This window comes from Sus scrofa, chromosome 13 (genome assembly GCF_000003025.6).
Source record: "Sus scrofa isolate TJ Tabasco breed Duroc chromosome 13, Sscrofa11.1, whole genome shotgun sequence".
In the NCBI taxonomy this organism is placed as follows: Eukaryota; Metazoa; Chordata; class Mammalia; order Artiodactyla; family Suidae; genus Sus; species Sus scrofa.
The window spans coordinates 151,844,451-151,866,778 of NC_010455.5; the positions used below are offsets into that span (position 1 = coordinate 151,844,451).

Consider the following 22,328-nt stretch of genomic DNA (forward strand, 5'->3'; position numbering starts at 1 on the left):
CAACTACAGCAAATGGGCCTTTTTGTCTGTAAATCAATTACTGGAGAAGGTTTTATCGTTTGAATATTAAGAAGTGAGGCATATATTTGACAATACACAGGGAAATAAAGCAGATCCTCAACATATCATATGCTAATTAAGAATGAATTTAAAAACTCTATTGTCTATGTATCCCAGAGGCATCCTAGCTTATTAGGCAATGCTGGGTTTAGTGGGAGAGTAGACACACTGTCTGTCTCATTTCCAAGTAACTTAAGTGATTTCCATACCATGACCAAAGGCCAGAGTTGGCTGCTAGAAGCGTTCCCTGAGCCCCGCAATATTTTACTCACACAGCTACTGTGACATTATCACCTTGGATGGAAATTTTCATGTTTTCAGATTTGTCTTCCACACTTGACTGAAGCATATTTACTACAAGAACTCATCAAATAAGTGATAAAGGCATGAACGAACTGTCCTAGAAATAACTAAATTTAGAGACAAATGGCAGAGATGGTTCAACAAATCCCAGTGAATTATCTGTAATCTCAATAACATAAAACACTGAAAGAAAGCTAATAAAGCATTCCTTCCTTATGAACGGTCTCTAGCTACCAAAGACTTCTCTCTTTCCTTCAACCCCTGCTCCCCTCATCAATGTTCCTAACATCTTCATGTTATTCAACATCTGCTTTCAAAAAAAAAAAGGAACAAAATTAGTTTTACCTGTAGTACACTTAACAAAACCTGATTTTTTCCTCACTAACTAGGAATTATCTTTTGGATTTCATTACACTGTACTGCTATGAAAAATGGTGAAAGCTTGTCATTTTATTTTTCATTTGATTACATTTTCAGTTGCTGCTGAGAACAAGCTTTGGGTGCAGCCATAGATGCAGCCTCCTCCATGAACATCTAGATTGACTTTTACAACCAGCAGGTATTGGATTGAGGGAATTTACATCTACAGCCCCCTGCTGCTAGTTTTACTCTCAGATTGGGAAATAAAATGTACTGTCACCCAGTTAAGCAACTGAGTAAAACTATGCACAAGATAATTTAATAAAATAGTAAACGTACAACCCTCCACAATTTCTACAGGATTAATAATGCCATCTACCTTTTTCCTTATGTATATGGCATGCATCTTCAAAGTTCTTAGAGCAGAAACTTCCAATTACTTACCTGGTTCTGCTCAACTGACAGGAATATCCTTTACTCTAAATCAGCATTTCTTAGTGAGGATATTTTTGGCATTTGGGGTGGGACATTCCTTTACTTTGCAAGACTGTTTTAATTCCATGCATTTTAGCTCCCTCCTCACCCTTTAGTTCCCACCCTCAATCTCAGGTTGTCATTAGCAATTCCCAATCACCGAGATAAACTGTGTCCCACAAATTTTCAAACTGTCCTGGAGGAGGGGGAGTATGACCCCCAACCCCACTGAGAATTATTGCTCTAAATAAACTAAATACATAAAAATTCGCATTTTAAAGATAATTTAATTAATCCCCCCCCCAAAAAAACCCAAAAAGTGAAAAAACAAAAAATAAGCATTATAGGGCTTTCCCTTCAATGACTACAGGCACTAATACCTCTACCACCCCATCCCCCCTCTTGCATTTTCAGGAATATGCAAGGCTCACCTACAATATATTCTTAAGGCAACCTTGGTCGGTTTGAATATTTTCTATTTGACCTCTGATCATTTACCCTTATGTCATAAAACTTCTATGTCAGTTCATATTTCTATGTCTATTTGTGTTGATTACATCTGAGCCATCCAAATTGATTTACCCTTGTCAAGACAGATTTCTAAAGCATTGTTTATTCACAGTATAATCATGCTTCCACTAGTCAGCTATTTGAAAAGCAACAAAGTCCCAACTTGTTCAATTAATGAGAGGTTATCTGCAATTGTAAATCTGTACTTTCTTTAATTGTAAGATCTAAATAATCACTGAGTTGGAAGTTGAGATATGAGTGCCTCCTTAATCTACATGTGCAGCAGGTTCTATAGGACCTGTCAATAGCTGAAGAGGCTTTTTAAAAAATGGGTACAGTAAGACCTGGTAATTCATACATGTACTCAAACATACATTTCCTACAAATATTACCTCAATAGCGGTTTTAGTGGTTTCTGACTGAAAACCCAGCCTCCTCCTGTCAGGCACAGCAAGTCCTAATGCTTTTGTAATTTGGCTCTGTTGCCACAGTCAAGCCAATCAACATTCTCACTTTACTTGGAAACCACTTCACCCTTCCTTGCTTTGTTCATATCAACTGCCACTTGTACTCCTTGGCTTCTTTTCAGCAATCTAGGCTTCTAAAATGCAATTTAGATTTCAGGGTATTTTGCTGTGGGAAGAGATACTCCTTGAGATGGTAAATGAGTCTGCTCAGAGGTGGCTCTAGTTAAAACAGGGAAGCCAGATGTTCACTTATGCCACCCTTCAACTCTGCTCTGCACACAACTTTTCCAGACTTTCCTAAGAACCAAACAGTCCCATGTGGCCCAGGAGCAAGTCTGGCCTCTTTGGCCCTCCATCATCCAAAAATAGGCCCCACTCATCAGTGCCTGACAGCCTTCTGGGAACAGTAATATTCAGGGGCTCAGCAGGAAGTATCTGAAATCCTACATTACATTCTGCTTTACACTTGTTCCTCCTAGCCTTCCTTGACCCCTGGGACTTTCTTACTGGTGCTGTTCATTGCTGTTAGACTTTCTGCTTTAAAAGGCCTGCTCTGATTCCTCTCAGATTGTCACAGACTGGGCTGTTCCAAAGAGAATTAGGGTATCAAATAACATAATACTTTAATGCTCATTTTTTTAAATGTTTTTTAAAAGAATATTTTTTTGTCTTTTTTATATATTTATTTTTTTAAGGCCTTACTCTCGGCATACGGAAGTTCCCAGGCTAGGGGTCAAATCACAGCTGCAGCTGCCACCTGCTGAGCGAGGCCAGTGAACCCGCATCTCCATGGATACTAGTCAGGTTCATTACTGCTGAGCGACGATGGAAACTCCTAAAAGATTTTTACTTTATGTAGTTATTTATTTATTGTCTTTTTAGGGCCACACCTGCCGCATATGTTAGTTCCCAGGCTAGGGATTGAATAGGATCTGTAACCACTGGTCCATGCCACAGCCACAGCAATGCAGGATCCAAGCTGCATCTGCAACCTACACCACGGCTCATGGCAACACTGGATCCTTAACCCACTGAGCACGGCCAGGATCCTCATGGATGCTGGTCAGATTCATTTCTGCTGAGCTACAACAGGAACTCTCATAAAGGTTTAATTTTTAATGACCAACTCTTCATGGGGGAATTTTAGGGACATATCATCAAGGTAAGAGGTGATTTTACAAATTCCCCTTAGGACAAGTTCAAATGGAAGAGAAATGTTGGATTGTACTTATCTTATTTTTGTTAATTCATTTATTAATTTGTTTTATATTTTCCATTTTATAAAGACACAATCCCAAAGCAAGTAACCAAGCACTATCACAGAAGTCTGTTGCTTTTAGGATCCTTTCAATGCCGCTGGCCACACATCAAGCATTTCTTCAAGAGGCCACATTTTATTTATCTGGAAGGCACAGTGTAATTTTTGTGCCCAGCATATACTAGTTACTCAATAAATATTCATTAAATAAATGCATTTGCAGCCAGGGAGCCATCAGGTTCAATGTTCAGAGCAGCCTGTCCTAAACAAAGCCTGCTCTAATCAAGACCCAGAAAATTCCTTAAGCCTAAATTTGGGTAGTGTACATTAAATTACTACCATGGTTTATAAATTCCAAACAAGTTAAAAACTATGTATCTTTGTGTCATCTTCACAAAATAACACATTTGCTATGTAGCACAACTCTAACCTATATTGAGAACTTTACAGCGTCCAGTATCACATTCAATAAGAAAATCTGATGATATCGGTACCATTTTTAACAGAAGAACATACATTTCTGGTTTTCTTCTTTTTCTTGCTACCTGTAGCATACAGAGTTCCCCAGCCAGGGGTTGAATCTGGAGTCGCAGGGGGGGCCTACACCACAGCCATAGTAACACCAGATCTGAGCTGCATCTTCAACCTACATCACAGCTTACCTTAGATCCTTAACCCACTGAGTGAGGCCAGGGATCGAGCCCGGATACTCACAGAGACATCAGGTCCTTAACCTGCTGAGCCACAATAAGAACCCCTCTGGTCTTTTTCTTTTTTTTTTTATGATGGCCTTAATTATAGCTTTGAAAGAAATCTCAGACCATCTTGCCTAACTCCACTTTGTCTATATGTTGTGCTTCATGTGCTTTGTTAGGAAGGTTAACAAACTTACCTTAACAAACAAGAGTGTTCTGGACTCATGAACAAATAATTAACTGTGAGACTTAGGGAAAGCAACCTAACCTCTCTGCGCCTTGGCATCCTCATCTATTAAAAGGGGAATAACGGTACTACTACACTGTAAAGATTAAACCAATGTGTTTATATATACATAAACTGTTTGGAGTACTGCCTTCTTGACAGGAAGTACAGACATATGTACTATGCATAGAGTAAGTGTATATGAGTTTGCTATTATTATCATTATATATATGTTTATATATAACCCTAACCCTATATGTTTATATATAACCCTAACCCTAATCAAATCATCCTGAAATAAACTATAATTAATAATAATCATTAACCTCATATAGTCAAAAAGTAATAAATTCATTCAACACTGAGAACTTCCTTATAAACAGATGCTGCGCTAAACTGACCCATGCCACTTAATCCAGTGCTCTTACTATTAAGCACTACAAATAAAGGAATACTTCCCCATTTCAAAATTCTATGGCTAGAAAATCTGAGGGGGAAATGAAAATATAAACAGTGGAAGATTAGTTTAAAAGATTAGTGGACTTCCCCTGCGGCTTATATCATGACTATGTGGCACTGTCACTATTATAGTTGTGGTTCAATTCCTGGCCCTGGAACTTCCACATACAGCAGGTGCAGCCGGAAGAACACAAATAAATAAATAAAAGATTAGTTAAGGAGTTCTCTTGCAGTGCAGTGGGTTAAGGATCCAGAACTGTCAATGTGATGGTCTGGGTCACTGCTGTGGCACAGGTTTAATCCTTGGCCTGGGAACTTCCACATGCTGAGAGTGTGGCCAATAAAAAAGATTAGATAAAAAGGAAAAATATGAAAAAATTTTTACTGACTATGAAAAGATGTTTGAGATAAACCGTTAAATGAAGAAAAAAAAAAAAAAAAGAACAGGCCCATGAGATGTGAGATTATCATTTCTTTTTTATAAAAATATAACATACTGAATATGTATTTATATATTCATATACCAAAAAACTCTGGAAGAGTAAACACTAAAGTGTTCACAATATTATCTCTATGTAACAGAATTATGATTTTTTTTTCTTCTTTTTGAAAAGTTCTTTTGTAAATAAAAACAATTCAAAAACTAAAAGTAAGAAAACACTGTGTATACTATAAGCTTTCATAACAAATACACTTTTAAAAATACTAATTGGCTAAACAGAGATTAACCAAATAATTCATAAATTTGTTATGTACTATGCAGGATGAGATTATTAATTGTTAACTGCTTGAAATATGAACTCAAGCAGCAAAAATCTTCCAGAGTCAGGCCAGTGCTTCTTAGAACTTTATCTTAAAAAGAACTTTTGGGGGAGTTCCCGTCGTGGCGCAGTGGTTAACGAATCCGACTAGGAACCATGAGGTTGCGGGTTCGGTCCCTGCCCTTGCTCAGTGGGTTAAGGATCCGGCGTTGCCGTGAGCTGTGGTGTAGGTTGCAGACGCGGCTCGGATCCCGCGTTGCTATGGCTCTGGCGTAGGCCGGTGGCTACAGCTCCGATTCAACCCCTAGCCTGGGAACCTCCATATGCCGCGGGAGCGGCCCAAGAAATAGCAACAACAACAAAAAGACCAAAAAAAAAAAAAAAAAGAGAACTTTGGAACCACACCAAATATATAATCTACATCTGTTACAAACTTAATGTCCTATACCTGGCAGAAAACATTTATTATTTTCTAAATGATGGCTGTTCTAATATGCTCATCATATTTTTTTTTTTATAAAATTGAGAATTTAAGGAGTTCCCATAGTGGTGCAGCAGAAACGAACCCGACTAGGAACCATGAGGTTGTGGGTTCAACCCCTGGCCTCGTTCAGTGGGTTAAGGATCTGGTATTGCTGTGAGCTGTAGTGTAGGTCGCAGATGCAACTCTGATCTGGCTTTGCTGTGGCTGTGGTGTAAGCCAGTGGCTACAGCTCCGATTCAACCCCGAGGCTGGGAACCTCCATATGCCACAGGAATGACCCTAAAAAGACAAAAGACAAAAATTTTTTTAATTAAATTAAGAATCTAAAATGGTTAGGAAAGGAGTTCCCGTTGTGGCTCAGCAGTAATGAATCTTACTAGTATCCATGAGGAGGCAGGTTCTATCTCTGGCCTCGCTCAGTGGGTTAAGGATCCAGCGTTGCCATGAGCTGTGGCTACAGCTCCAATTTGACCCCTAGTCTGGGAACTTCCATATGCCTCAGGTGTGGCCCTAAAAAAAGACAAAAATTAAAAAAAAATAAAATAAAATGGTTAGGGAAGCAGGCTTCTCCATGTTAATAATACCGGTTACCAACATCATGTTGTTTTGTATTTGGGAACATGTTAGAGATGTTGCATAATCTTTCCTTACAATAAGTGGGCAATACAACACAATCACTGATAAAAACTTTTCACTTTAGGATTATTTTTAAAGTTCATATGAGTCCATATATTCTTGAACACCTAACCTTCAGAGAAAGACATTTTCTGTTTCAATTATTCCCTATAGTCAAGAATGCTGCAGGGCTGATTCTAAACACAATTATAAAGCGCCATCTAGTGGGTGTTTTATTAAGTTTCTCTGCTTACACTTAAATGTGAGAAAATAATCTTTAGAAAAGCTAGTCTGAGTGGTCAAAAGGTACAAACTTCCAGTTACAAATTAAGTCAGTCCTAGGAATGTAATGTATAGCCTGGTAATTGCAGTCAATACTACTGGATTATACATCTGAAAGTTGTTAAGAGAGAAGGTCTTAAAAGTTCTCATCACAAGAAAAAAAGTCTGTGGTGGTGTTAACTACACTTATTTAGTAAGCATTTATACACACACACACACACACATATATATATACACACAAACATATATATATATATATATACACACACACACACACATATATTGAATCATCATGCTATACACCTGAAATACAATGTTGCACCGCAAAAATAGCTATTCTGTATGAGGAAACAGCTATCCCTCACAGCATTTCCACACCAATTACTGATCTGAGCTAGTGGATTACAAATCATTTTTTTTTAAACACACTTCTGACTGATAACATTGATTTTATATCTCAAATTAAACCTCTGCCAACACTACAGAGAATAAAAAAGAGTCCAATTATCTCCTAAGTGGTCTAGGACTTACAACGACACCAAACACAAGCTAGAGAGGAGATTATATTTAACAAACATGCTTTTATCATTCATTTCAGTTGATAACAATAAAATACTAGCATCATTATATCAGGACAGTAATTACTATTACTTCTGGTCTACACTATATGAAAACAAATTCACTAGTTCTAAATAAGTCATACCTGGTATTTAATCAGTAGGCTTCTAGCAAAGCCTTTAAAGTAGTATCCTGTCCTGGCACATACAAGCTGTAAAGGCCCTCATTTACCATTAGGGGTGGCAACAACACAAGTTATGACCAATTAAAATAAAGGTAATGAATTAAAGCAGAAGAAATACACAATCAAGGTAAAGTAAAAGGCTGAGATATCCACATGTTTATAGATTTAATCTGTGATAATTCAGATAAAAATTTAGGGCTAGAGTTAAACAAATGAAATTCTTATCTAAATTTTCCTAGTTATAGACTCAATATTGTACCTTCAGAAGCAATCTCTGTAAATATATATATATATATACAATTTTTTTTTTTTTTTGTGGTCTTTTTGCGATTTCTTGGGCCGCTCCTGAGGCATATAGAGGTTCCCGGGCTAGGGGTCGAATCGGAGCTGTAGCCACCGGCCTACACCAGAGCCGTAACAACACAGGATCCGAGCCACGTCTGCAACCTACACCACAGCTTACGGCAATGCCGGATCCTTAACCCACTGAGCAAGGGGAGGGATAGAACCCACAACTTCATGGTTCCTAGTCCGATTCGTTAACCACTGAGCCACGATGGGAACTCCATCTATAAATATTTTTAAAAGCTTCTAATTATCTAGATATTTTCAGATTCCCACACTGTAAAATACAAATGATCAATTTATTTGGAAAGCATCACATTCAGTGATGAAATGAAAAGTTCAGACTCAGAATTGTCCACAATGAGTTGTAACTGACAGCTTTAGGAAAATTTTGCATGCTTTACTACTGTTTCTGGGTATTTAATTTTAGGGAAATTTCTGTTTAAGGGGCTACTCTTCTCAAAATGAGATGCCTGATTTTATAGAATTGATAAGGTTTGCAAATCCAAAACCCAGTCCTTGGAAATCACTCTGTCCTCCCATTTTCAGATGAGGAAAAACAAGATCCACAGGAGTCAAAGGTTAGGTCAGGTCCACTAAATGAATTAGAGGCAGAGTTAAGATCCAGGTCTCAATAACAAAATTAGAACTCTTTCCACTATACCACACTGCGTTTTTATTCTTTTCCAAATGGAAATGGAATGTTTACAATAAGTTCTTCTTAGGGTACTACAGTTTCATTTTTAACCTAAAAGGTTCACGTGGTAGCTGCTGCCCAGATGCGCATGAAAGGCAAACAGGGGTGTTAAAACTGTGAGTTTCTTCGTGATCATCAAAGAAAATAAAGCGGCTTCTGTGGAGCAATTTACATCAGTGATTTCGAAAAGGGGACCAGAGAACAGGGGATAGACACAGCAGTTAACTCAAGTGGGAAGTGTTATTGTTTACTGAGAGGGTAGAAGGAGTTGCTTTGGCTTCCTACCAGTATGGTCCTTAAGCTTTTGATAGCTGGTAGACACCATTTCCTCAACACTCAAAAAGTGACAGCTAAGAAACAGAAGTTCACAGAATAAACAGAAGAGCACAAGCTAACTTCTATTACTTAATCAGCAAAGCTCTGATTTCCCTCAAAACCGCTAACTTTACCTCTCACTATCTCACATAGTATATACACACCATACATTCTTTCAGCTCTGATTCAGTTCTAATCTCCAGGGTCTAAAACTTTTTATGCTGTTTTCCTGTCAGATTTGGGGCAACTGATACTTCTATTTAACTTTTAATCTACACTTAAAAATGTCCTTTTTGCTACTACTTTCCTATTTATTTCTTACTACTCATAGGGCCATATTTCTGCACAGCAAATACACACATAAGCAAAAAATATCAAAGTATGGGTTCAAATATGGACTCTAACAGGAACATCCCTTGGCTAAATCTCCTAACCTCTGAATCTCTGGTTGCTTCCATCTGGCTCCGGAGAGGCCCATCTGGCTCTAAATTATTCTAAGGCTCTCTTTCTTGAGAACACTCTACAACAGGCTTCAACATAACAAAACCTATCCGGCCTGTCCCCAACATTACGTCTTCTGCAAATGCTTTAAACAGCAGTCCAAGGAGTCTGCAGTGATAGGACCAAATCTAAAAGAGGTTCTTTGTAGCTTACATGTGAATTGCTTTTGAGAAAGTCTCTGTCGACATCTTACTTTGGCTCCTCCTCTATACAAACTGCTGTGGAAGCCTAAGAAAAGCAGCTTTCAAATGTGCAAGTGCACAGATCTGGTGCTGCTGCCACCAGACTGCAACGGCTGCCAGGGGACCGGGCTGAGTCAAAGCAATTCTACACATCACAGCCCTCAACGTCTTCCCTTTACTTGGCAGCTATACACTGGGATCAGTCATCCAGCTAAATGTCAAGAGTCCCAAAGTCATTATCGGTGCAAAAGGTTCCAGTCTGCAACTTTCAAAATGATATAACTTTTAAAAGCGTTACAGAGGAGATCTTTTTACATTATTATTATAAACTTGGACTAATTGGTAAATATTAAAAGGGTAGTGAGACCACGACTCGGCAATTACACGTTGTTATGTGTTTTAAAGAACAGTCACATACACCTTCAGAATCTAAGGCATCACTGGCACTTATTAAAGAATCAAACAGAATCAACAGGAACCATTTTTAATGCTACTTACGTCCTCTGAGAATTCTCAAAGATATTTACATGTGAATGCCTCATTTTCAGGCTCCTCTAACACTTGTTTCCCACTTTTAAGGCAATCACACAAATGATTAATTTACAGGCTCTTTTTCCTTGAAAAATTTATCTTCGTGAGTATTACTAATGGTTCTGGCCAAAATATATCATACATAAGCTCGAGTGCATTTTATTTTTTGAAAGCGAGAAAAATTAGCTTTACTTTTTGTGGTCACACCCCTCTGTAAAAAGCAGTTAATTTCTGCCTCCAACAAAATGAAATACTTGAAGACTGTCACTGAAGACAGCTCCTCTTGTACAGACACTGCTCTGTGAGTCTCTTATATGAAAAGAAGCTACCAAATGAAAAAAAAAAAAAAAGTACATATTTAAATAGTAGGAAATGTATTTCTATCAAACAGGTTAATTTTTTTTTCTGCTTTTAAGGGCCACACCTTCGGTATATGGAAGTTGCCAAGCTAGGGGGTTGAATCGGAGCTGCAGGTACCAGCCACAGCAACGCCAGATCCAAGTCAAAGTCTACAATCTACTCTGCAGATCACAACACCAGATCCTTAACCCACTGAATGAGGCCAGGGATTGAACCTGCATCCTCATGGATGCTACTCAGGTTTGTTACTACTGAGCCACAATGGGAAATCCCTAAATAGGTTAATTTTGAAAATAATCCTGCATGCAATATGTTATGCTAACTTTTGAAAGAATTTATAGTAGACAAACATTCTGAGTAAGAGATATTTCTAAGAAAAAAATTTTTAATGGGTCTTACTGATAATCTGTTCTCTTATCAGGAGCAATTTATAAAAAGGATAATCTTATTATAAAGGAGACACGCTTTGATCTTAATCAGTATTATTTTCATTCTCTAATAACCTGACAATTTTTTTTAACTTTCGGCTATGCTCTTGATTTTGGAAGGCAACTATACAACTCAATCAAAGAGGAAATTAATAATATGATTTTTAAGGTTTGGAGGGATGGGGTGGAGAGTGAGTAGGTAATAAAGGAAAATGCTGGGTTGGGGGTAAGAGAAATGTAGAATAAAAGTTCATTATAAACATGTAAAATGGCCATTTTATTCTAAATTGAGCTTTTAGACACAGGATATGAAAACTCACTATCGTATCCCTAGAAAAACTCTTTGCTCAAATCAGACAAATCTTACTGCATCCCACATAAGGTTGTTATCATACAACTCCTCTTATCACCTCCATAAGTTTTTTCTCTACCGACTTGCTCTCCTTTCTTCCCCATCAAAATTCTGCTAATAACTTAATAAATGTGGAACTCCTCTTTTTAATCAGAATAACTTGATTTAGGAAAAAACTCTTATTTATTTTGTACTCCTACTTTGATTTTCAATCACTTTAAAGATACCCAATTTAAGTGTCTCATTGAAAGAAGAGAAAATTCAGGTCCAAATGAAGAAATCTGCTCAAGATCCCAGAACTTGTTCAGGGTGAAAGAGCTGGGACTAGTACAAAGTTATCCCTGTGGTTTAATTTTTCATTTTCACACACACTGAGAAAGTCTAAAAGGTAACATTTAATAATAGCTAAAGATTATTTTGCAATATTTTTAAAACAATAAGCAACTGATACTTTTTCACAAAGTATAATAGTTTCATTACATAAAAATTCACATCATTAAATTTGTTTCATTAAAATAACCAACATCATTCAACATTCAAAACAAATGTATTAAGCATCCATCCACTGCCTTGCCAAGCACCTTGGAAAAAAAAGGCAAAACAACAGATGAGGACTAAGAAGGAATTCAGACCTATGAGAAAATTTATCATAAGATCATATTATCCTGGGAAGGTTTGATTAACTTACCGTATCGTATTCCAACAGACTACAGAACTGAGAAAGAAAAAAAAAAATTAAAAAAAACCAACCTAACAACATATTCTTCCCCTGATGCAGCTGCTTTTTTATACCATCTTCAACTTCAACTTCTAAATAATTCACATCTTACACTGATTGTGTATCCTATCTCAAGGAACTAGTGATAGCACAACACATCACAGATTCAAAAACACTGTAAACATTCCATTTCTACCTGGACTACGAAACATTTTTAACCTAGGTTCTTTCCATGAAATGCCACATTCAACTATGCTTAAAAACTGCAATCATGTTATTCTAGATCCTCTTTAACTTAAAATACCAGTTTGCATCAAGTAGCTAGGACCTTTCTACTAATAAGTCAAATCCTCCCATCAGTTATTTTTCAAACTGTTAATCAGAATAAAAACAATCTTTCTCAAATAATCTGAGCACTTAACAATTATGTAGGAATACGTAAAATAATTAATGCACTTATTTTATACTCAGGGAGCTGTGAAGAGATTTTTAGCGTTTCACATAAGTGACTATAAGACATCTGCTCTACTTCTCAGTTCAAGATTCCAGACACAAGATTACATTTCACCTCAAAGTCATCAAGCAGGAGGCAGCATTTTCAATGTGCCAAGTCTTAATGATGAGTTTTATCAATGGTCATAATTTGGTGGTTAGGACCTTTCCCAACCTTATTAATTTTTCTGTACCTATCAGGGATGAAGAGTCCCAAGTAAGAACTTTGAAGATATCCAATTTTCAAGAAAAGGTCCTCAGAAAACAAAAATCGTAAAAGTAACTTGGATTTCTAGCTGAAATACAATTTATTATTTTAATACACTCTTCCATTATGAAGTTTTAGTTATGCCAGAGACTTATCAACACTCTCTTCCTCCCTAAATATTAATAGCAATGGTCTCTCAAGGAGACGATCAGTTTGCAGTCCGACATGGCTCTAATAAAATGTGTGAATAGTTTTAGATCACTGTACTCAATTTTACAGTTACTAAAAGTCTTTTGGGACGTCATTCTCAATATGCTTCTGGCTCTGTCCATTTCATCCTCTGGATTGATCTTCTTCAGTGAACTAAGGCATTCATCGTTTTTTATCAAATAGCACACATAAAACTACAATTTTTTTTCATCTTGTGAACAATATCGAGATATATCCTTTGCCATGTCAATCTTGAGATGAAGATTCCATGTTTTCCTTTGAGGATCACAAAGTAATCCAGGAGAAAAAAACAGTAAGCATATTACCACTTCAGCTTTCTTATTAACAGTCTCACTGGTGTTGAGGCCAAATCTGCCCAAATTTCAACATAAGATTACACTACATGTGAATTTCAAGACCTCAAGCTACAGAGAGAAGTTCATATTACAGCAGCCAAAATCTAATCCAAATGCTTATTTTTATTTCTTTACACTACCCAAATCAAATAACCTTTGTCGAGCAACTGCAGACACTCAGCTGAGTCAATGAACATATTACAGACAGCTGCTTTTTATTTATGGACCTAAAACTATTTTTACTGAAGGAAATGCAGGTTATACAAAGAGAAATAAAAATCAGGATTCCGCCCCCCCCCCGCCCATCCCCCGAGAAGTTTCCATTAGAAAGGCCTCCACTTTGGCAGAGTTTGAGGAAGAACCACCAATCTGATATATATATATGTAAATCTCATTTAACCAGAAAACAACTAACCAATATTCCTCAATTAACCACGGGGGCAGGGGCACTTTTAGAAAAACCCACAAATTATAAAAACAAGCTCATATCAACTTAAAAAAAAAAAATCCCAAAGCTTCCAGAATGTCTCAGGCAGGCGGCGGAGGGGTTGTGGGTGTTGGTGGTGGGCAATCGTTGTTTCAGTACCTACCTTTTTCAAATCTCCACCTTTTCTACATACTATATACTTCTAAAACTGTAAAATAAGTATGTTTCTCATTAGAATGAGGACGCCAAGATCATTTCTCCATTAAAAAACAAACTTCATTTACTATTAATGAAGAAATTCAGTTTTGAATTAACATTTCTACAATGGTTTACAAATATTAAAACTTTTCAAGCCAACATTCAATGAGTAAGAAAAAGGAACCTAAACTACTCTTTCCTAAACATTCCACTTTATCCTATAATTTTTATTCTAGGAAATTGGGACACTGATTTCATTTGTTATACACCAAAATCACTATTTGGTAGGAAATATACCCTCATCCTATTATTCTAAATAGACATAAAATACATTAACAATCCAAATTTAGTCAATTGACATTTTTCTCTAAATTATCAGAAAACATTTTTTCAAATGCTGTGATTGAGAAATGGTTAAGTCTTAGATATAATATCTTTATCAAACTCAAACCCAGGTGTACTAACATAGCTACAGTTATGTATAGAAAATGCAAGAATAGAGTCCTAATTTGGATCTATTTGATAATTGCTAAAAAAAGGCATCTATGACAAATCAAATAAGGAATAAAAAGTTCATCTGTTCTCGATTTCATGCTTCATGAGTCAGAGCAAGGGAGTAGGAAAGGCTTGGACTTGGCCATCAGACTGGCCTGGCTACGAATTTTTACCACCACTAGTTGTCTGTTCACTCATCTGTAACAGCAGGCTAGTACCTAATTCATTGCCTGGTAAGAATGGAAACATAATATGGAGAATCCCTTTTAGAATGTTTCACATATGCTGCTTTAAATATTTATTTTAAAAAAAAAAAGCATGAATGAAGGTATTTTATTTTTTCTTCAGGCCCTTTGGTACCACCTCACCCCAAGAGATGATTACAGTAACTCCTAAGTGATAATCTCCATTTCCAAACTAATCTATCAGTAGTTTTATTCAGAGACATGCTTTAAGCCTTTTGTCCTCTGAATCCAAACTTTTCAATGGTAGACTTGAGAGTCTACTCCCAAAATTTAATTTCTCAGAGAGGCATTCCACATCTTTTTTGTGCCCTTGCTTCCTCACCTCCATTCTTCTCCCTCAAAACACAAAAATCTGGCCCCAAACTTCCGCTGTCCTTCTCTATATCCCTGAAGATGCATTCAAGACTCAACCTCCTGCATTTGGGTACTTTCTTGCCTCCTATTCTTGGCCCAGTGACCCTTTCCTTTTAAAAGGCCTTTTTTCTTCCTCTCCATGCAGGTGAAAATAACATCCTCTTTCTCCAAATTTCTTAATCCCTACAGCATGAGCCATAAACTTCCCTGTGACCTTCTTCTGCTATTGTCTTGAACAATTATTTTAAATCTGTGACTCTTAGCCTCTTCTTGTTTTTACCTGCACTAGAGACACATCCACAGCAGCAGCAGCAGCAGCAGCAGTAGCCTCCTAACTATAGACAGTCTTACACAGAAAATAGCCCCTCATTGAAAAGCAGAGATTTAAATCCTCTAAGCTAAACTTGTCCAGGTTCATCTTCCCCATACCCGTCAACTCTAAATGAAGGAGAGGACTTAGAAGTCGCCAGAAAAATGTAAAGGAAGAAATAAGAGGACACAATCCCACCACAATTTTACCATCATGAAAGAACCAGAACCTCTAATGAAAACCATCTTTGAAATTATTTAAATGCAAACAATTTTTAAAAATCGAAAACAACAACAACAAAACGTCTGGCACATTTTTTACAGTTTGAAAGAAAAAGAAATGTACGCAATCCCTGAGTAAGCTCCAGTAAGAGCAGAAGAAAGGCTGTCTTGATGAGCTTTAATCCCAAGAGAACAGCTGACTGGACGATTCCATTCAGTGAAAATCAGACTCACTCACTCTTGCCCTGGTACTGGATCTAGAAGTTCTCTGACTCAAGAGTTCCAGAGCACCAACTTCCCTAGATTCAGAGTGATTATTCTTCACAGTTGACAGGGTACTAATTAACGAACACACAAATCCTGTGTTTACAGGGCAGCTTAAAATTCACAGAAAGTAACACTGCCATCTACCCAGTGTGAGGGTTAAGAAGCATAACTATAAATGAGTAAAAACAGCAGCCAAGATTCCCCTAAGCTCAAAACAGACCTTAAACTTAAGGGCGCAGATGCCATCATTCAAAGGAGACATGGTGTGTAGCTGGCTCAGGGAAAGGGAGTGACGTGTCTACCAGTGAAACACAAAAGAAAAGAAACGTACAGGTTCTGAAGATTTGGTGGCAGAAACAGCTTGGCACAGACAGACACAGAGGAAAACCATATTTAGTGATCTTTACCAACATTATGACGCCTAGGTCATCCTCCTAGAGTCTCAATCCCTCAAAACAATATCAAGATTAAAGTGCAGCTGCTCTACTTTCTGTTCTATTGTTTTTATGGGGAAAAAAAAAAGTCAGTGATTTCTTTTTCAGATTTAAAAAAACCTAGTCAGCCATTTAGAAATGTGGACTCTGCGACTAAGATAATGAATAGAAATTAACTTCAGGAAAAACAGATTCGTTGCGTACTTCTTTTTCCTCAAAATTACAGACTCATCTGAACATTTCACTGTTTTCTTATCCAGATACAAACTCCCAGACAAAATAAATATTGCTATTCTAGCAACACCTACATTTGAAAATCAAAATGATTTTTACAAGATGCTTTTTAGTAATACAGACAAATCTATGTTTTGTATAATTACATGAGTAATTACATAAAGCTCAACTTTGAGCTTACTTTTATATGTACTACTAACTTTGCTGTATAACAGATACAAAACAAGAGTAAAAATTAAATATGCAGTTCAAAATGTATTAATTTGGCATGTTAAAATTTCTCTTTTGGAGTTTCTATTGTGGCTCAGCGGTAAGGAACCCGACTATTACTCATGAGGATGTGGGTTTGATCCCTGGCCCCGCTCAGTGGGTTAAGGTTGTGGCATTGCCATGAGCTGCAGTGTAGGTCACAGACCTGCCTTGGATCTGGCGTGGCTATGGCTGTGGCATAGGCTGTAGCTCTAATCTGACCCCTAGCCTGGGAACTTCCATATGCCGCAGGTGCGGCCCTTAAAAGACAAAAATACAATGTGATAAAATAAAAAAATTCCCTTTTCAAGTTAAGACCATTCAGTGCAAAATCTATAATAAATGCATTTCCTAGTATCTACTAAATAAAAATTTGTCACGTTTATATACATTCATAAATTTTCTGCTGTATTTAAATGTGATCCAACTTATTAACACATGGTGTGTTTTCACTTTTTGCTGCAACTTAAATCATTAGAGAATATATGGTTCTTTTTCAAAAGACATTAAACTAAAATACTGAGTGCTGTAGGTTTTCAGAAGCACTTTCAAGCCTGTCTAAATTAATAAAATACTAAATGAATTAGTACTACAAAAGAAACTTATCACTGATAACCTAAAATATTAATGTGAATACTTAATAGGTCAAGCCTTTTACATTAATCAAAGACACATGAAAAGAGTGGTGAGAGTTAGCATTCCCCTATCAGTCAAGTTTTCATGTCAGGTAATTTCTCCCACTTTAATCCATATAAGCAATAAAAAGATGTTTCTCTCCTTGTAGTCCTCAAGAACAAAAATTTGTGATCTGTTCTTCTACAGATAGGATAGCATTAACTGCTTCTTTCAAGAAGAGAACATTTGGCATAATATCTTTCCAAGGAGTTTTGTCAAATAAGCAGTTAGAAGGGGTGAACTAACACAGGTAGCCTGGCTTTTGATTCCTCGTGACAGGACAGTCCAGTAAATCTTGGGTGTTTTATATGTACTGAGGCTGGAGGTGAGGTGGGGGGGTTAATGACTGGTCTTTCAATAAGTATTTTTTTAAAAACTACAAAGATTTTAAAACTTCCATTTAGAATGAAGTTAATGTTATTAAAAATAAACTCTCATTTTAAAATTTTTCAGCCTTTTTCATTTTTTTAGTTATAAAATTTTCTCTTGCCTTACTCTCTTCTTAGCTGAAAAATTGCCTGACTTAAACGGGATTTTTCACAAAGCAGATCCATAATATCATGAGAAGATTCAACTATTTTGTGTCCCTTAATGAAAGAAAGAGCCTCTTTAATTTTGGTTAATGGTCAAATAGACAGCTGTCTGACCAGGACCCTCAGGAGTGACTGGGCAGTGTTTATTACAATTTACAAAAAGTTAAGATAGTTTGTGTCCCTTGCTCCATGTATTCTGCTCTCTGGTTTCTTTTACCTTTGATCCAGAGTTCGGTGGTACCAACAAAATAAATTCTGGTCAAGTAATAGGTTCAGGAAATATCAGTCATATTAGAATCTAGAGAGTCAGATAATTCCTTGAAAGGAGTTACACAGCACAAATCCATTGGAGAGTGGGCATCCCTGCCATGGTGAGGGGAAGACAGGGCCAAGGTAGCAGGGGGAGGAGTTCAGGTCTCACTCACCATTTACCTGGGCTTGAGGAGTCCCTAGCAGAGAAGCCACGGAAGAAGGGCACGGCAACTTGCCTCTAGCACCAGATGAAGACAGACCCATCGACTTCAAGGATCAACAACAGGTAAAACCAACACTGACTTAAAGGTGGTAGCTGGTGTCTGAGAAAAGACATGGGGTTAAGCTATATAGCAAGTAACAAAGGAAAGGCGGACTGCCCCGGTCATAGCTATGGGGCTGGAGAAGAGAAGGAGAAACAAGAAGCCAGAGCTCAGTGTTCTGCACTGAACAACGCCTGGGCTGCCTGGGGAAAGAAATTGGGAAGCCAAAGACATTCATTACACTTTCTCAAAGAAAGATAAATGTATTCTTTCTCAGAACACATCAGACCTAAATAATGACAGAAGAAGGGAAGCTGGATGTATGCCCCACTTGCTGGAGTTATAAGAGACAACTGGCAGGTTGCTGTAACACAGCTATGGGCCTAACGCCGGGGAAGGTAAGATGGATTCAGGCTTTGGTAGTGGTGCCCAGACATCCGTGAGAAACTATATTTCATTTCTATTAAAACAGAATACAAAAGGCTAGAGTCAAGAGGATTCTTACACATCACTGGTCTACCACTCTCATTTTGTAAAAAACCAGAGGCAAGCACAAGAAGAAATGACTACTTACCGTTTACAAAGCTACCCACAGGCAGAACTATTTACAGGATGCATGATTTTTGCCCATTGCTTTTAGCATAATTATTATTGCCAAGCAGGGAAAAGGCATTTCACAGTCTTTACTATATTTACATCTTTACTTTCTTCATTCAATAAACATCTACTGAATAATAAGTACTAGGCACTAGACTAAAAGTTGGTACACTCCCCTGGAAAAGCTCAGAAAATGAATGTGGGAGATAGTGGTACTAAGTTTGACAAGAGACAAAACACTGAAGTCAATCAACTAAAATTATGGACCTCCAAGTACAAAGTATAAAGATAGGAAGAATTGTGATATGAAAATTGGAATGGATTTTGCAAGTATAATCAGATACCAAAAGAACCAACGGCTGAGGGAAAACAAAACAAAAGTAGGTGAAAGACAGAAAAGGGGAAAGAGTGGCAAACACATGTCATTTATTCAAGATTTAGGGACTTTTGCAACACAGAACAAAACATAGGCCAAGTCACCACAGCTTGTAAACAGTCCTCTGTGGGTCACTCTCTCAAATCTCAAATTAAGGAAAAAAATAAATCAGTAAAAGATGTGTCCATTTCTCTGCCCAAACTGTCTTTAGAAGTCAGAAATAGCTGACAATTTTCATTTACATAAGAGAACATTACATTATTATGATGTTGTTTTCCTGGGAGAAAAAAATTAGCTCACAAATATACCCAGCTATACAGGATGTCTAGACTTGAGAGGGTTTGAGAAAACGTTTGAGTGACAACTGGAAAACTAAGAGAAATACAAGCAGCTGCTGCAAAGGATAAAGCTAATTAATAAAGGTCAGAATTATTGTTAAAATGGTGTTACAGGCAACTAAAAAAATTCTTTAAACAAAAAATTAGTGATTTTGAAGAACTATATAGGACATATAGAACGAGAACACAACTACCAAGAAGATAAATGTAACAAATTCTATGGAAATCCACTTGCCGTGATCCTATAGAGTTTGAGGTTGGTTTGACCCAGAAGTTCTACCCATGAACACATACCCTAGAGAAATAATATGTACCTAAAGAGCAGGACTATCAAGACTTTTTCCTCCACAGCTTTCTCTCTCATGATAAAAATTGTAAACAATCTAAGTAGCCATCAAAAGAAAGTGGGTAATTTGTGGTATTTTCATACAACGAAATACAACTGTGATCATAAATGAATTACAGGTATAAGCAAGGATGACTCAAACATGTTGAGTGGCACAAGAGATTGCAAAAGAAAACAGTATTTTTATAGAAAATTCAAAAACAAGCAAAACAATGTAGGAGATACATAAAATAAGTGAGAAAACTATAAAGAAAAACAAGGAAGTCATAAAGTCAACATTCAGGATTGTGGTGGTGGTTGGAGAGGTAATAGAACCTGGGCCAGGCATAGCTCTATTTCCTAAGTTAGTGGTAGGTATTCAGTTATTCTTGTTAGTGTTATTCTTGTATCTTACATATTATAAATATTCCCCATATATATAGCATTTTTGAAATACAATAGGGTTATTTCTATTTTTAAAAAGTTCTCAGAAATAACACTATACCTAACACACTATTTTCAAGGTACCTTTTAATCATCTGCAAGTAACAAGTACCTAGCACACATTCAGGACTTTATAAAATTAACTTTTTGAACTCACACGACAACTCTGAGGTAAATATTTTCATCCTTAGTTTATATAGAAGGAAAATGAGGCTCAGTTCTGTTTCACAGATGACCCAACATTACACAGCTAGCAGCTGCGGGATTCAAACCATCTCCAACTCTGAAAGCCATGGCGTATCTGTAGGTAGGACTATCTCAGATACAACAACACAAATGAATTTCCAACACAAACACAAAACTGACTTGCTAGAGTTCAGTTTACTATTTAAATTCATCTTAGCATTTACAATGTGTTCTCCCTACAGCACATTCTAATAATGTGCATTAACTGTATGTCACAGTACCTCATTATTATTTCATAATCATGAGTCACTCTTAAACTCTATAAATTCCACAACTGGCAACAGATACCAAGTATGTTTATGGAAAACCTCAATTTGGCTGTACTTTTCATTACCTGAATTTCTCTTAAGAAGTTTAAGGAACGTTAGGTGTTGTCAGGCTGAAACTTAGCACTCATTTCTCTGCCCTCCCGTCAGGGACTCACTCACAGGCAAGCAAACAGGCTTGCCAAGCCCCACAGAAATTAATCACTTCCACCCTCTGTTTTTTTTTTTTTTTTTCCCAGCTTTCCGCCAACAATACTCCAAAACCTATTTTTAAACTCATGCTGGAAACTCAATCAATGCCCCCTGGTTTCCTGTACTCTATTAACTGTAGGCCTCTACACATATACAACATATTTATATAATTACTTGTCAACTTTTTACTTTGTTGTTGCTTTCATCTGCATGTGTGTCCAGCTTGCCAGAACCACTGAGAAGTGTTTACAAGTTTACTTCTTCTGAGTTCTGCCCTAACTCATTCTTCTTCACCCAAAGCACCAACAGTGCTCTGTAAACAATAGTCACTTAAGAAATGCTGATTGACTTACTACAGCGGAACAATTCGCCTCTGGTATTTCTCAATATCCCAGTGAAGCCTCCACATCTACATACATGCTGGAGATGATACCGGGTACCGCTAGAGGCTTGGGGTCTTCCTGGGGGTGCCTGGGACAAGAAAAACACAGAGAGAGACCAAAGACAGTCAGGAGAAACACAGAGAGAGGGAACATGGAAATAAACAGAGGACAGAACAGACTGAGAGGAGCCAAAGAGCCAGGAGTTATACAGAGATTAAGCAGCCAGAGACACTTAGAGACAGGGAGGAGAGTTAGTAATCAGAACTTGAGTTTGGGGTTGGAAACCACATTTTTATTACTATTTACTCCTATAATAGGTGCCTTCATGTTCCTAAATTTATGGTATAACTGACCATTTCAAAGTTATTTTTATGGTTTTTCTGAGCTTGTTTCTTTATCTACTAAAATTCATTCTTACACAGTAGCATCTTTGCAAATCCATACACACAGAAACAGACACAATTCTCAAAATAACCCAGCAGTAAATAAGGAAATAATTTTCCAATTTGTCAATTTAGAAAATAATTACCTCAGAGAAGTAATATGACTTGCCCAAGGTCACAAGCAAGGACATGATAATTGGAGCCCCAATCCAATTATCCAGTGCTTTTTC

At 37.1% G+C, this 22,328-nt stretch overlaps 1 protein-coding gene across 25 annotated transcripts in view; it reads right to left on the minus strand.

Annotated features, from left to right (window-relative positions):
- BBX (BBX, HMG-box containing) overlaps positions 1–22,328 on the minus strand; it is a 286,716-nt gene that overhangs the window by 126,075 nt on the left and 138,313 nt on the right. For 2 of the 25 annotated variants that reach the window (XM_021070472.1, XM_021070483.1), the window contains exon 4: positions 21,686–21,803. The exons of 22 other annotated variants lie outside the window; for them this stretch is intronic. Coding sequence is in view for 1 of the 3 variants with exons in the window: in XM_021070470.1 (XP_020926129.1) it covers positions 18,459–18,461 (3 nt within the window). In the remaining 2 variants the exon portion in view is untranslated. One more of the 25 variants, XM_021070470.1, reaches the window with a different exon arrangement.